Source organism: Chaetomium tenue, assembly GCF_020726465.1.
Source record: "Chaetomium tenue strain MPI-SDFR-AT-0079 chromosome Unknown F5144scaffold_4, whole genome shotgun sequence".
Lineage (NCBI taxonomy): Eukaryota > Fungi > Ascomycota > Sordariomycetes > Sordariales > Chaetomiaceae > Chaetomium > Chaetomium tenue.
Genome location: NW_027117332.1, coordinates 3,500,015 through 3,513,033, shown reverse-complemented (window position 1 = coordinate 3,513,033; position 13,019 = coordinate 3,500,015). Strand labels below are relative to the sequence as shown.

General features: G+C 55.0%; 3 protein-coding genes across 3 annotated transcripts; 2 read left to right on the top strand and 1 right to left on the bottom strand.

The window, feature by feature from the left end:
• Positions 1–346: 346 nt before the first annotated feature.
• F5144DRAFT_593204 (general substrate transporter) lies at positions 347–1,914 on the top strand (the record flags this gene model as incomplete). Its single annotated transcript, XM_066790434.1, has 3 exons — positions 347–417; positions 480–1,404; positions 1,459–1,914. The coding sequence occupies 3 exons, from the start codon at positions 347–349 to the stop codon at positions 1,912–1,914; spliced, it is 1,452 nt and encodes a 483-aa protein (XP_066643568.1).
• Positions 1,915–2,474: 560 nt separating this feature from the next.
• F5144DRAFT_533970 (uncharacterized protein) lies at positions 2,475–3,542 on the bottom strand (the record flags this gene model as incomplete). The annotated part of the gene is made up of 2 exons (XM_066787006.1): positions 3,246–3,542; positions 2,475–3,178 (listed from the first exon to the last, which is right to left on the bottom strand). Exons 1-2 carry the CDS (start codon positions 3,457–3,459, stop codon positions 2,475–2,477), a joined length of 918 nt encoding a protein of 305 aa, XP_066643567.1. The 5' UTR covers positions 3,460–3,542.
• Positions 3,543–5,833: 2,291 nt separating this feature from the next.
• Positions 5,834–7,897, top strand: F5144DRAFT_533968 (uncharacterized protein). The gene is made up of 5 exons (XM_066787005.1): positions 5,834–6,366; positions 6,470–6,672; positions 6,737–7,085; positions 7,143–7,415; positions 7,470–7,897. Exons 1-5 carry the CDS (start codon positions 6,113–6,115, stop codon positions 7,822–7,824), a joined length of 1,434 nt encoding a protein of 477 aa, XP_066643566.1. The 5' UTR covers positions 5,834–6,112; the 3' UTR covers positions 7,825–7,897.
• The last annotated feature ends 5,122 nt before the right edge of the window (positions 7,898–13,019 follow it).

Here is a 13,019-nt window from a genome sequence, read left to right as displayed (position 1 = left end):
ATCACCACGAGGTTCCGCGGAAGCTGGGCGGCACGGAATCACAAACACTTCCCAGTAGCATGGCCCATGTTCCCTGCAGTTAGGTAGCGTGGGTGGTCCCGGCCCCCGCGTTTCCTCCCCACAACCCCATGGGGTCTTGAACTTTAACACGAGGTGGATCGGGGTCTGGGGATTATAAAGATGCTCTCAAGGTGCACCCTTCAGACGCTTCGTCGCCTACATGTACACATCCTCGAACAGCAGCTCGCCCACGATGAGAGCCTCCCACCACAATGAGCACCTGACCATCCCAGCGCCCAAGGAGGTATACAATTTCCGCGTGTACCTCCTGGCCTTAGTATCCAGCATGGGCGCCTTCATGTTTGGTTACGACTTGGGCTTCATCGGCACAGCCTTGGTTCTGCCCTCGTTTAAGAGGTTGGTACCGCACCTATGCTCTGGTCCCGGCCGAGGAGCGTTGGCTGACTCGTATTGCACAGAGATTTCGCCCTGCTTAATGCCTCGGACAATGACTCAAAGGCATTCCACGCCAACGTAATCTCCCTCCTCATCGCCGGCTGCATCCTAGGATCATTTGTCGCCGGACCCTTCAGCGATCGCTTCGGGCGCCTCAAAACCATGCTGCTCCTCACCATCTTCTTCGTGGCCGGGTCCGCCGTCCAGACCGGCGCGAGAGGCTCCTACGCCGCCCTGCTCGCGGGCCGGGGCATCGGAGGCATCGGCGTCGGCATGGCCACCATGATCGTCCCCACCTACGTCGCCGAACTGTCGCCGCCCGCCATCCGCGGCCGGCTGATTGGTATCTACGAGTGCTTCGTCTCGGGCGGCACGTTTGTCGGCTTCTGGATCAACTACGGGCTTGCCAGGAACATTGCCGACTCTAACTCGGCACAGTGGGAGGTCAGCTTTGGTGTTCAGCTGATCCCTGGGGGGTTGCTCGCGCTTGGGTTGCTGTGGATGCCGGAATCGCCGCGTTGGCTGGCTCGCCACAAGGGCCCCGGGGCGTGCATCGCCGTCTTGGAGAAGCTGCGCAAGATCCCGGCCGACCACCCGTACATGGTCGAGGAGTCCACCGGCATCTTGAACCAGATCGCGTACGAAGATTCGCTGGCCGGGCCGAGCGGACTCAAGGCGACCCTGCGTGAGATGGCGGAACCGAGCAACCGCAGACGGCTTAGCATTGGCGTTGTGCTGTTCGTCTTCATGCAGATGGCAGGTTCCAACGCTATCAACTACTACAGTCCAACCATCTTCGAGTCTGTCGGTATTACTGGTGTCAACAATGGACTGTTTGCAACCGGTATTTACGGCCTTGTGCGCTTCATAGCTACCATGATCTCGATGCTGTGGGTGGTTGATCGTTTCGGGCGCACGCGCATGCTGATGATTGGAGCTGCCGCTATGGTAAGTCCCCTCTCCGTGTGACAATCGTGGCTTTTCTGACCGTCTGCGTTATAGGCCTTCGCGCTGTTTTTTATAGGCGCCTATATCAAGATTGCGCAACCCTCGGCGGAGGGCGGTGTCAGCGCCGGAGGCTATGCTTCGATCGTCATGATATACATTTACGCCGTGGGCTGGTGCTTTTCATACGGCGGTGTGCCATGGATCATCGCCGCCGAGATCTTCCCGCTAAGGATTCGAGGAGCTTGCATCTCGATATGCGTGGCAACCCACTGGATCTTCAACTTCATGATCGCGCGGGCCACACCGTATATGATCGCCGACATCGGTTATGGAACTTACTTCCTGTTCGCCTCGTGTATCACCCTTTCCATACCGTGGGTGTATTTCTTCGTGCCGGAAACTAAAAATCTCAGTCTCGAGGAGATGGACCGCCTATTTGGGGTTCAAGTTTTTGAGAACAGCGTGGATGTTGAAAAGGCTGCTGTCTCTCAAGTGGAGGAAATCGAGTAGCCCGGCGGGCATCTGGCTCTGATGAATAAATAGAATAGTATATGGAAAGCTTCATGTTGCACACCCTTATCTCACAAGGCAATCAGGTTAGTTGGGCGGAGATCACTGTTGCGCTTGATGCAGACTACATGTACCCGAGGGGGATAATAAACTATGGGTCCGCTCACTCGTGCTAAACACTCCCACTTCGTCATGGGTTGTCTTGCTGTTCAGTCTATCATGTACTGGTTCTACTTCGAGCGTTAAGGTGTTGAGATCCAGTGACTTGGAGTCGGGACTGGCACAGCCCACCCTAACATAAGGCTATCTTCGATTACCAGAGAGGGCATGGTGAAGATACATCCTATGCCCGGCACCAGATGCATTCTGGTTCCTCAAAATACCCAGACGAGTAAAGCCTTTGGGGGAAACTGGTCATGTCCAAGAACTGTCCCTGCATGGTATCTACCCCGCATCATTACTTGTTCTACGGACCTGGCATGTACAAATATGTACGCGCCTTGTATGTATCTAGATACATCCAACATGCTGAGTAATGGTGTCACCCGAAAATGACATCCTCAGCGCTCTTCAGGCCTCTGCCCGATCACAAAGTTCATCTTCGGCGCATAGCCCAGCTCCAGAGTTTCCTTGTGCAAGTCGATCATCAACTGGTCAAACTCGGCTTTGTCTTCCAGGACACCCGGGATGCCACCCTTGGGCAGCAGTGCTCCCAAACCCCGGAACGTGTGAACCCACATGTCGACCGATCGCTTTTTCCACTCAGGGCTCTTGGCCAGGGCGCCGTATCCCAAAGTGTACTGTGTTTTATGCACGTTCTTGAACCCAGCCTCCTTCAGTAAATCTTCTAGCTTGTACCCGATGAACATGTCCATGCCGAAGTTTTCCGTGCACCACCACTGCATCCGGTACATCTTGTCCAGGTTGGGATGGGTTACCGGGTCAAAGGGGTGATCGCGGTCCACCCACTGGCCTTCGACGAGCTGGATCCAGCCGCCAGGCTTCACGAGCGAGAAGTGGTTCTTCACCACCGTGGCCCATTCCGACTTCTGCAGACCCCAGATTAAGAGCCTCTGGTGGACGAGGTCAAACCCTTGGGTCCAGGACGGTTCCGGCGGCGTAGGAGACCGGATATCAAACTCGCGGAGATCCAGGGCGGCGTAGGGGCCAACTTTGGGCGGGAAGAGGGAGGAACCAATATCCACCCCGTGGAGCGACCATTCGTGCTGCGGATATAGCAGGGGGAGGTCTAGGAGCCACGTGCCTGGAACCGAAAATTCTGGTTAGAGCCTTGCAGGAAGTGACAGGCCGGGTTTGGTTGCTTTGCTCACCTTCTGAGGCGCCGCAATCAAGGACTTTGATCTTGGGCTGTTTCAGGGGCGCAGTCACCAAGACGTCGCCGGTAGAGAACCGGATGAGAGCATGTTGCTCCCTGAGACGCTCAATTTCTTTGGCATGATGGGGCAGAAGATAGATGCCTTCTGTACCTGTGAACAGGTTGGTGAGGTCCTTGGCCTCTCGGGCCGGGATTTCCGCTACAGCCATGTTCGTGCTGGGTAAATTGTTATGAGATAATTGGATGATTGGCAAGACAAAAAACAGACTGTCCGGATGTTTTTGAGATTTGGTTACCAAGATGGAAATCAGTCTCGAGAGTTCGGGGTTCTAAACTGGCAATATGATGACCGATGGATGACCCCCAACTTCCAAGCCCAGCCACCAAAGGGGATGATACGTATCCAAGTCTCGGAGACCATCCCCCGAAGTCGTCAAGACGGAATACTAGGAAAATCAATATTAGAGTAATATTGTCAGCCTGCAGATGCCACAATCAGTGGCGTGCATAGCGGTGTGCGGCGGACTTCGGAGGTTGTTGGCCAGACGGGCTTGATTTCGCAAGCACGTTGGTTGGGGGCCGTTCTTTTACGTTCATCCCAGCTGAAAATAAGGTACCAACGGCATGAATACGACGTGGACGATGATTAATGAGACAGTTTGCCGAGCCTCTGCAGGAGCCGAACAGGTCAAATTGTCTCAACCTTCTCAGCCTAGGTACCTACCTAACTCATCGGACCATCACGGGTGGCGGTGAGCCACCAACCAATCCCGAAGCTCACACGTCGTTGCCGAGCCCAAAAAAGAACCCGGACTCCGAGTCTGAGACAAATTACGATGTCAGTGAGTCCGTCCAATGTCTCGAGTTTTGGGGGCTGGGGCTACTGGAAAGCCGGAGTATCGTCAAACCCCCCCATCAACAATCGCTTCCGCTAACAACACGCCGCAACGAATGACGCTTCCGTCCCGGCGCATACACCCCGCGAGACTTCGTGCGCGAGGTCGCCATCCTCCTGCTCGAGAGCGCCATCGCCCAACGGGGGCCTGATCGGCCCGAAGATGCAAACACACGCGTCATCCTTATGGATGGGCCTTGTTTAAGCCTCTCCCACGAAGGCCGCGAAGCAACACTACCACTCGCTGGGCGGGACAACGATGAGCCTTCCGACCTAACGCGTCACATTCTCTGCGTTGGCAATGCGTGGTTCCAATATGTCAGCGATCAATTCCAACCACCGCGTCCACGGAGACCCATCCCTCGCCGTCTCCAGCCCCTGCGAGGGTCACAAATGGGTTCCGGCTGCTGGCCTGCTTCTGCGCAGCAACCGAATTCCTCTCATATTAACTATGCTCTACGACGCCTGCCTTCAATAGCTCACTTCCTTGCGCGACGCCTTGTTTGATATTGAGAGCTTTGAGGAGGTGGTACTCAACTTGGACAACCAGGCACGACAGGGGACGCGGCCAGCCGAGGACATCCTTGAGGCCTGGATTGGAGACGACCGAAAAGGTAGAAGTTGGTGATTTGGCGTCTTCTGTCTCGTCGGCAGAGATTCCGCGGCAAACCTCCATCACACTCGAAAAGGCGGACGAGGGTCGCGTCGGGGGGGCGTCCGTTTGGGAAGGGTGGAGGGTGGAAAAGGTGGAACGGGAAGCCGCTCACTGTCGACAAGGACGGAGCAGGATCTCCCCAGGTCTTGCTCATTGTTTGATAAACCTAAGATCAATGCTCCAACATGAAGGAATAGACCGTTACCAGAGGCGCTTCGCACCCTCTGATGAATAAACCACAAATGTGTGTGCCCACAGGGACAGAAAGGGGCCAAATCTCGAGCTCCACAGTTCAATATACTCATGACTTGGAGTGCCTGTTCCTGCCCTTAGAATCCGGCTTTCTTACCCCGGCGATGCGTGGGTCTCTCCAGCATGTTGGTGGTGCCAGCCCATCCCTGGCATCAAGTTCCACACATCCACCTCAAATATCGGGGCCCGCGACAGGGATTGAGTTGGATGTCATGAATGACCATAAGGGCGGCCAGGGAGGCTGCAGTCGGAGGTGCGGGACGCACCGACAGCCAATCGCTTAAGGAACCAATCATAGTAGCATCACGATTATCACGGGTGAAGAAGGTGATAATCGCCAGGGTCACTAGTGATCGAGGTGATAACCTAGGCGTTATCACCAGTATCACCAGTGACACGAGTGATAGCAGATAGTATATAGTCACTCGTTCTGGAGAGCTCTGGGAAGTTCTCCAGTTAGCAATCACAACTACAGTTCGCTACAAGCTCGCAAGCCTACTGTTGAGACAAGTCTATTGTTGTGCACCCTTTGGCTGCACCGAACCTAAGCATCCTTTGCAGAGATTACCTTCACCGAAGCTGAACCCTAACAGGATAGGATCCTGGAGTAGGTTCGTCACATTGGAGGTTTCGTTCAGGAAAATGCCATGCCACCAAGTTCCCAAACGCCGTTCGGAGCCGTGAATTAATGGATGTGGCATGGGAAAACAGCCAATGCCATCCATCGCATGGCGGAGAAAGGGGCAGGAATGCCGGTCTCAAGCGGGCATATATGTATGTACATATCTCACCATCGGAACAGTTCATCACGACATCTGCCGCTATGCCAATCGGGACCTAGAAACCCCACATGAAACCAGAGCGTTCAGTGATAGCACGCCCGGTAGTGGATCCCCAACCGAGGCCGTGGGATGGCTGCCGGTATTTTGGTTGCAGAATGCGAGATGATCCCAAGAGTAATAAAGGGAATAAAGAAAGGTTCCCCATGCTTTTTGCGACAGCATCCTTCCCTTTCCCCTATTTCGCCCCTTAAACGCACGTGGCTGGCAAGGCATACACAATGTCTTCCACCGAGGAGAACCTGGAGAAGAGAAACGATGATGCCAACGCCTTAGAAGTTGCCGGAACGGCCGAGGAACAGATAAAGCCCGTGTCTCGGTTCACGAGGTGGTACCGCAGCCCGCTGTTCAACGTCATCATCGTGGGGTTGATCTCCTTCACGCAGCCAGGCATCTGGAACGCCCTCAACAGCACGGGCGCAGGCGGCCAGCAGGAGCCGTACTTAGTGAACGGATCCAATGCCTTGACGTTTGGGTGAGGCAACAAACCCCCTAAAAAACCGATGTGAGAATGGGACTAACGGAAGATGAAGGTTGATGGTATTTGGCTGCACCATCTTCGGCATCATTGCGAACAGGATTGGCGTCAAGAAGGTGTTGATCATCGGCACGCTGGGGTATGCCCCCTATTCGGCTTCGTTGTACGTCAACAACCGGTACGGGACAGAGTGGTTTGTCCTTTTTGGCGGCGCGTTGTGCGGTATTGCGGCGTCAGCTCTTTGGGCGTCTGAAGGTGCCATTGCACTCGGATACGGGGAAGTCAAGGACCGCGGCAAGTTTGGTAAGTCCCATTGTCAGCCCCCAAAGCCGGAGGCATGGACATATCTGACACCGTCCCTCTCCAGCCGGCATATGGCTTGGCCTCCGTGAGCTAGGCCAGCTTATCGGGGCCTCCATCCAGCTTTCCTTGAACGTCGGGACTAGCAATCGTGGCAAGGTTGGGTACAGCACATACATCGTCTTGATCGCGCTGCAGTGCCTTGGTCTGCCTTTAGCGTTCCTGATTTCTCCGCCAGAAAAGGTGATACGCAGCGACGGCACGCGCGGCCGGGTTGCGGCAAAGGGCACGACTTTGAAAGAGGAGCTGCGCAAGACCTGGAAGCTCATGAAGCGAAAGGAGATGTTCCTGTTGGTGCCCATCTTGATTGGGTTCCAGTGGAACTCGACGTATTTGGGCATCTACATGACCAAGTAGTATGTTTCCTGGAGTAACTCCCCCTTGGAAGTACCGAGATATGCTAACAAGGCCAGTTTCTCCGTCCGTGCTCGAACCCTTGGAGCCCTGGTTTCCGGCATTGTCGCCACGTTGGCCAACATCTTCTGGGGCTGGTTCTATGATCTCAAGTATTTCAGCCGGCCAACACTTGCCAAAGCATGCTGGCTCTTTTTTGTTGTGAGCATGCTTGGGACGTTTGGTTGGCAGGTATCGAATGAGAAACTGTACGGTGATTCTAATCCTCGGGTCACTCTAGACTGGGAGAATTCAGGCTTTGGTCGGGGCTTTGGGTCTATGGTCATCTTGAGGTAAGCAAGCCTGTCGTTGTGCGAACCTTGAGTCCATGAAACTGATTGTGACAGGTTTCTCAACGAGTCCCACTACATGTATGTGTACTGGATCGTGGGTGCATTCTTTGACGACATGGAGACCTTGACTCTAGCGGTCAGCCTGGTGCGGACGTTCGAGTCCATCGGCTCAAGCGTCTCGTTTGGAATTGGTGCGGCTGCCGTATCACCTATGGTCAACCTCGTCATTTCGTTTGCCATGTTTGGTCTGACGATTCCAGCCACGTCGTTGGTCGCTTTTATGGTACCGGAACGTCCGGTGGACTTGCGGAAAGACGACAAGGTATTGACACCAGGGGGGGAATCGGAACGGGTTAAAGCCGAAAAAGCGGTTGTGACGGCGAAGTCCGATGAATCCTCTACATACTAAGTTATAAATTCGACTAAGAGATAGTTAATATTTACAAGAATTAGTACCTTACGATTCATAAGATCGAAAATCTTTAATGGTGAAGTGATGAATGGAATGGTGTCACGGTTATGGCCGCATGCAGGGTCCCGATGGAGGGCGCGTGGGAAGCGTCCCCAGCCAATCATTAAAGATGGGTCCCGGACCAATCAGCAGAGGAACGAGGGGAACGGCTACCGTTCCTGAGGTTCCTCTATAAGGAACAAGAACGACCACCGTTCCTCACGTTCCCAAGGGAAGAGGTACGAAGGTACCTAGGGGCCTAGATAGTATATAGTCACTCGTTCTGGAGAGCTCTGGGAGTTCTCCAGTTAGTAATCACAACTACAGTTCGCTACAAGCTCGCAAGCCTACTGTTGAGACAAGTCTATTGTTGTGCACCTTTTGGCTGCACCGAACCTAAGCATCCTTTGCAAGATTACCTTCACTGAACCCTAACAGGATAGGATCCTAGGCAGGTTCGTCACAAATGGAAACTTTAAGCTTAATAAGAAATAGATTACTCAAGTACTAGTGTACCTACCTAGGTAGCGAATTTTGTAAAACACAGAAATGGTTAGGTACCTAGAGGTAGTTGTAATTTGTACGTTTGCCTGGAGGAACTCCAGGTTCCTTAGGGCGAAAATGCCATGGCCTGCTCTAAGCACGGACCAGTTTTTTCTCCACTAAAACAACCCTGAAAAACGGTGTCATTTCTAACCTGTACTGTCGACTTCTCACTGTAGAATTTTGGCTTTTTGCCTGGAGGAACTCCAGGTTCCTTAGGGCGAAAATGCCATGGCCTGCTCTAAGCACGGACCAGTTTTTTCTCCACTAAAACAAGCCTGAAAAACGGTGTCATTTCTAACCTGTACTGTCGACTTCTCACTGTAGAATTTTGGCTTTTTCTCCTTTTCGACTTCTCTCTCGAGCATCTCGACGTCTGGCGTCATCTGCATTCTGCTTCATCGAATTAGCATCTCGCGGTTGGACTTGGCGGTGGAGGTGCACGGACCGTTGTTGCTTTGATCTGGCCAATCAGATCGCCAGAAAAAAGCCGCTTACCCCCACATTGGCATCAGGGCCCCTGTGACTCGCTGCTTCACTCGTGCCTTTGTGTGCCTCCGTCGCGCAATCCTCGACAATCACGAACCAAGATATCAAGTTTCTGTCAAAAAGTGGCGAAAATGAGGTTTTAGGGTCGACATCTATTATGGGTTGACTATTACTACTAGAGCGACGTACCCGCATCTTCGTCAGCTGCTTCAGTGGCCTGCGCTAATTCGGCCATGGCGTCCCATTCCTGGAACCACGGTTCGTGCCTGTGGTCCTGCTCGAACCGCCGTCTGGTTTCCTCGCCCTGTCGTTCCAGCTTGAGGATTGCCGCCTTCATGTCTTTATCAAGCACGTTCTTCGGCTCGATAAAGTCACCGCGCGCCGGCTTCCGGAACAGATGCAGCCCGTCCCAGCTCTGCGCCCTCGACAGCTGCACATACAGGCTCATGAAGCTAGGTCGAGTCGCCGTGCCGCCAAAGTGGACGCCTTTGAGGTTGACGAGGACGTCCGAGAATTGTTTTCCCTGGCTCTTCTGATCTGTCATGGCGAAGGCCGGCGTACAAAGAGGTCCTGTTCTATGGGTAACCCGCCGAAAACCCGGCTTGCCCCTCCATCTGCCTTCCTTCCCCCGCATTTGGCTCGGGATGGCGACCGTCTTGCTCTTGATCAAGATGGTGCCGTTAGGGAGCCCGGGGATGGCGAGGTCCGCGCTATCGTCTGACTGAAGGAGGACGGCCACCGGCGGTCCAAGATGAAGAGTCACGTCACTGGCGAGGGCAATGGTGCCGGCAGCAAGGTCGGGAAAGATGTCGACGGCCTTGAAAGGTGCGCCGTTGACCACCTTTAGCCCGACAAACTGGTTCCGAGTCACCACCACCGGCATCCCTTGAGCGTAGAAGAACAGGCCCGGGGTTGGCAGCTGGGAATCGTCTCCGTAGCGAAGCACGCGGCACAGCTCTTCCACACTTAGTCGCTTCCCCGAATCGGTGTCATGCTTGGCCACAAAGATGGAGATGTGTCTGCCGTGGGCACGAGCCCACTGGACAACGGCGGCCATGTTCAGGTCCCACCGGTCTTGGTTCAGAGGCGTAATGGCTCTCAAACCATCTACGAAGGAGGACTTGCACGACGGTGTATAGACGCGGTGGCATAGCCGCTGGAAGTCTAGCTCGGTCTGCTCGCCATTGCGCAGGCGCCGAAGGAAGCCCCGCAGCTTTGGACAGCCGGCTGCGCGGACCTGTTCGCGGAGGATGACAACGGTGGTGAACTGGAGGAACAGCTTATGTGCAGCTAGGTGCCTTGCAGCGCTCTCTGGTCTCTGTCCGCCGCGGTCCCTAGGCATTGGCAAGAGGAGGCTGGTCTGCAGAACGGGGTCGAACTGGAAGAAGTCGCCGAAGAACAGGACCATTGGGATCCCACCAAACGGGCAATGCTGGTCGTCCCTGTACTGCCGCAGACGGCTGTCTACCGCCGCGAGCGTGAGCCCGCCCACCTGGCTGATCTCATCGACGATCAACATGACCATATTTTTCCAACGCAGCTTTTCTTCTTCCGATATGTTCCTTGCAACCTCGTTCTTGCCCTCGAATCCAATGTTGGTCGCCGAGTGCAGCGTCACCCCGCCGATCAGCGCGGCCGCGTTGCCGCTGGCGCCCGTCAGGAGCAGTGTATGGAGACCGTCCTTCAGCCGGAACATGTCGTGGATTGCGTGGATGACGCGAGACTTCCCCGTGCCGCCCTCGCCGCCAACGTACTGGAAGTGCTGCCGGCCCCCCTCTTCCTGCAGCCGCGTGCCGCGGTCGTCAAGGAACGCTGCTGGTAGTAATACCGCCAGCGACTGGAGCTTGTTCAGGGTCCAGTGCCTCGTAAGACCCAAGGCGACATCGACATACGTTGCGTAACGACCGAGCTCGAGCTGCATCTGTCCGCCCGGACCGACTTCGTCCGCTAGTCGCTCGCCTCTGTGAGTGTGCCGCTGTGAGCTCCGATGAGACCCATCGTCATGCGCAGAAGACGGATTCGTTTGCCTGCCCCGGATAGTTGCTGTTACGCTACTGTCCTTTTTCTTTTGGACCTTCAATATCGCGTCAATCTCCTCGCGGCTGGGAAGTCCAATGCCACGGAAAGGCGAATCTTGGAAGTCCTGCAGCATGGTATAGAAATGGCGACCGCGCTCGGCGGCAGTGCTGTCGTCCTGGCTTGGGTCAACTGCTCTCGCTTCTTCGTCCAAGCGCCTCAGGGCCGAAGTCGCCGCCACATCCCTGATCTCGCTACCTCGGACCGCGGACAAGACATCCAGGAAGGCTTCGTAATGCTCCTGAGGATTGATGCTCTCGACGTTCGCCCCGACGCCGTCATCGTCCCCCACCCGGTCGCCAAAGTCAAACTCGTCCATGACGTCCTCGGATTCCTGTTCCAGGCCTTGGAGCTTTCGATCAGCACGGGCATCGTCCGCCGAGACGCGAAGCAAAGCGATATTTCGAACATGCGAACGTATTCGAGCGCCCAGCTGCCCCTCAAGCGACCGCCAAAGTCCTGGTATATCGTCCGCTAGCTCGCCCTGAAATTTTTCCCATGGAACAAAAAGGGCAAGATGCAACACTGCGTTTCTATACGTAGAGGGTGTAAACTCTCTTGCTCCACATACCAGCGCCGTGATACCTACCTCTTCACCAAATTCTCATCCTGTTCGTCGAACTCATCCGTTAGACGACCGTCAAGGATGGGTACTGCCGTCTTATGGGGCATTCGGAGACATTGGACCCAGCCTTCACAGATTGTCGCCGCCGGCGGGAAACGAATTGACATTGAGCTTGGGCCTCTGCGATGGTGGCGTTCCTTTTTCAGAACCACAAAGGACACGTAGTCGTAGAAACAAAGATGTGCGAGGATTGGGCCGCGGTGCTTGTACGCTTCCAGGTAAGGAAGCTTGAAGCCGTTTGCTTGGAAGTAAACATTGTCTGGGTGCGGCTCTTGGCCAAGCATCGACAACGCTTCTCGCAGACCGGCCCATTGTCTAGCGCAGGCCCAGTACAAGGAATTGAGATGTATCCAGGTCCAGTCAGACACGTTGGTGAAGTCTGTCTCAAAGCCGAGCAGATAACCAAGGACCTCGGGCTGTGAGAGCTCTCTGCTCGTGTGGATTCGATTTGCGACTCGTAAGAAGAACGATCTAGTGGCCTCTTTCATCGCCGACCACGCACCGGGGTCGTCTGGCTCTCCTTGCTGCTGCCGCGCCGTATCCAGCAACTCCTCCGCATAGGCTAGCCGCTTCCACATCGGAGCGTTGAGCTTCGTGGCGTAGTTACAGATGTAGTAGACGAGCGCCAGCCCCTTCTTCCGCGTAAGGATTGGTGATATGTCAATGTTGTGCCGAAGACCCACGGCCATACTCTGGTTGTACTGATTGACCATCTGATGGTCCCTCTTAACCTCGAGCAGGCCGTCCTCCGTAAAGCTGGTCTCTGGCACTAGTTTCCACGGAGCCCGGAACCGACACAATTGCGCTTTGCGCTTCTCCGCGCCCGACCTGAGAACTTCCTTGAACGAGTATTTCACACATGTAGCAGTGTGGTGATGGACCTGACAGCGAGACGCCACGAAGTTGGCTTCACGCTCAAACTCCCTTGAGAACCACTCCGCATCGTGCATCAACTGGGGCTGTACTATAGTGGTCTTCCTACCACTCTCGGTTGCCTCTTTTGCCAGGGTCTCGTCCAGGGTCGCGGTGAATACGTCATCCACGAAGCCCTTCACTTTGGACCGGTATTCCCCCTCGTCGGGATTGGCCATATCGCGGACGAGATTCGCCAGATCCAGGTTCCCGTCCAGCCACAGCAGGCCATGCAGGTGAAGGGCCCCGCGGTCGTTCGTCTCTATCGTGGCGTAATAGTGACTCACGTTCCCATAGATGGATGGCCGTCCGACACGGACGTAGTGCTCAAAGAAGAAGGAGATCTTACGGAAAAAGAACAACGTCGAGCTGAGAGGATCGTGAACTGACAGCGTCCTCTCCTGCAGCGTCGTGGACAGTGCGCTGAGAAAGGCTCTAGCGGCCTCGCCATCTCGCCCCCTGTGCGCCGCGAGCTTCAGCTTTACGGGGTTGCTGATGTCGTTTGGAT

Excerpts from the sequence above, each read along its gene's own strand:
- F5144DRAFT_533968 (XM_066787005.1), top strand. The coding sequence starts at position 6,113 with ATGTCTTCCACCGAGGAGAACCTGGAGAAGAGAAACGATGATGCCAAC. Across the intron at positions 6,673-6,736 it reads CAAGGACCGCGGCAAGTTTG|CCGGCATATGGCTTGGCCTC; the intron begins GTAAGTCCCATT and ends GTCCCTCTCCAG. Across the intron at positions 7,086-7,142 it reads GGCATCTACATGACCAAGTA|TTTCTCCGTCCGTGCTCGAA; the intron begins GTATGTTTCCTG and ends TAACAAGGCCAG.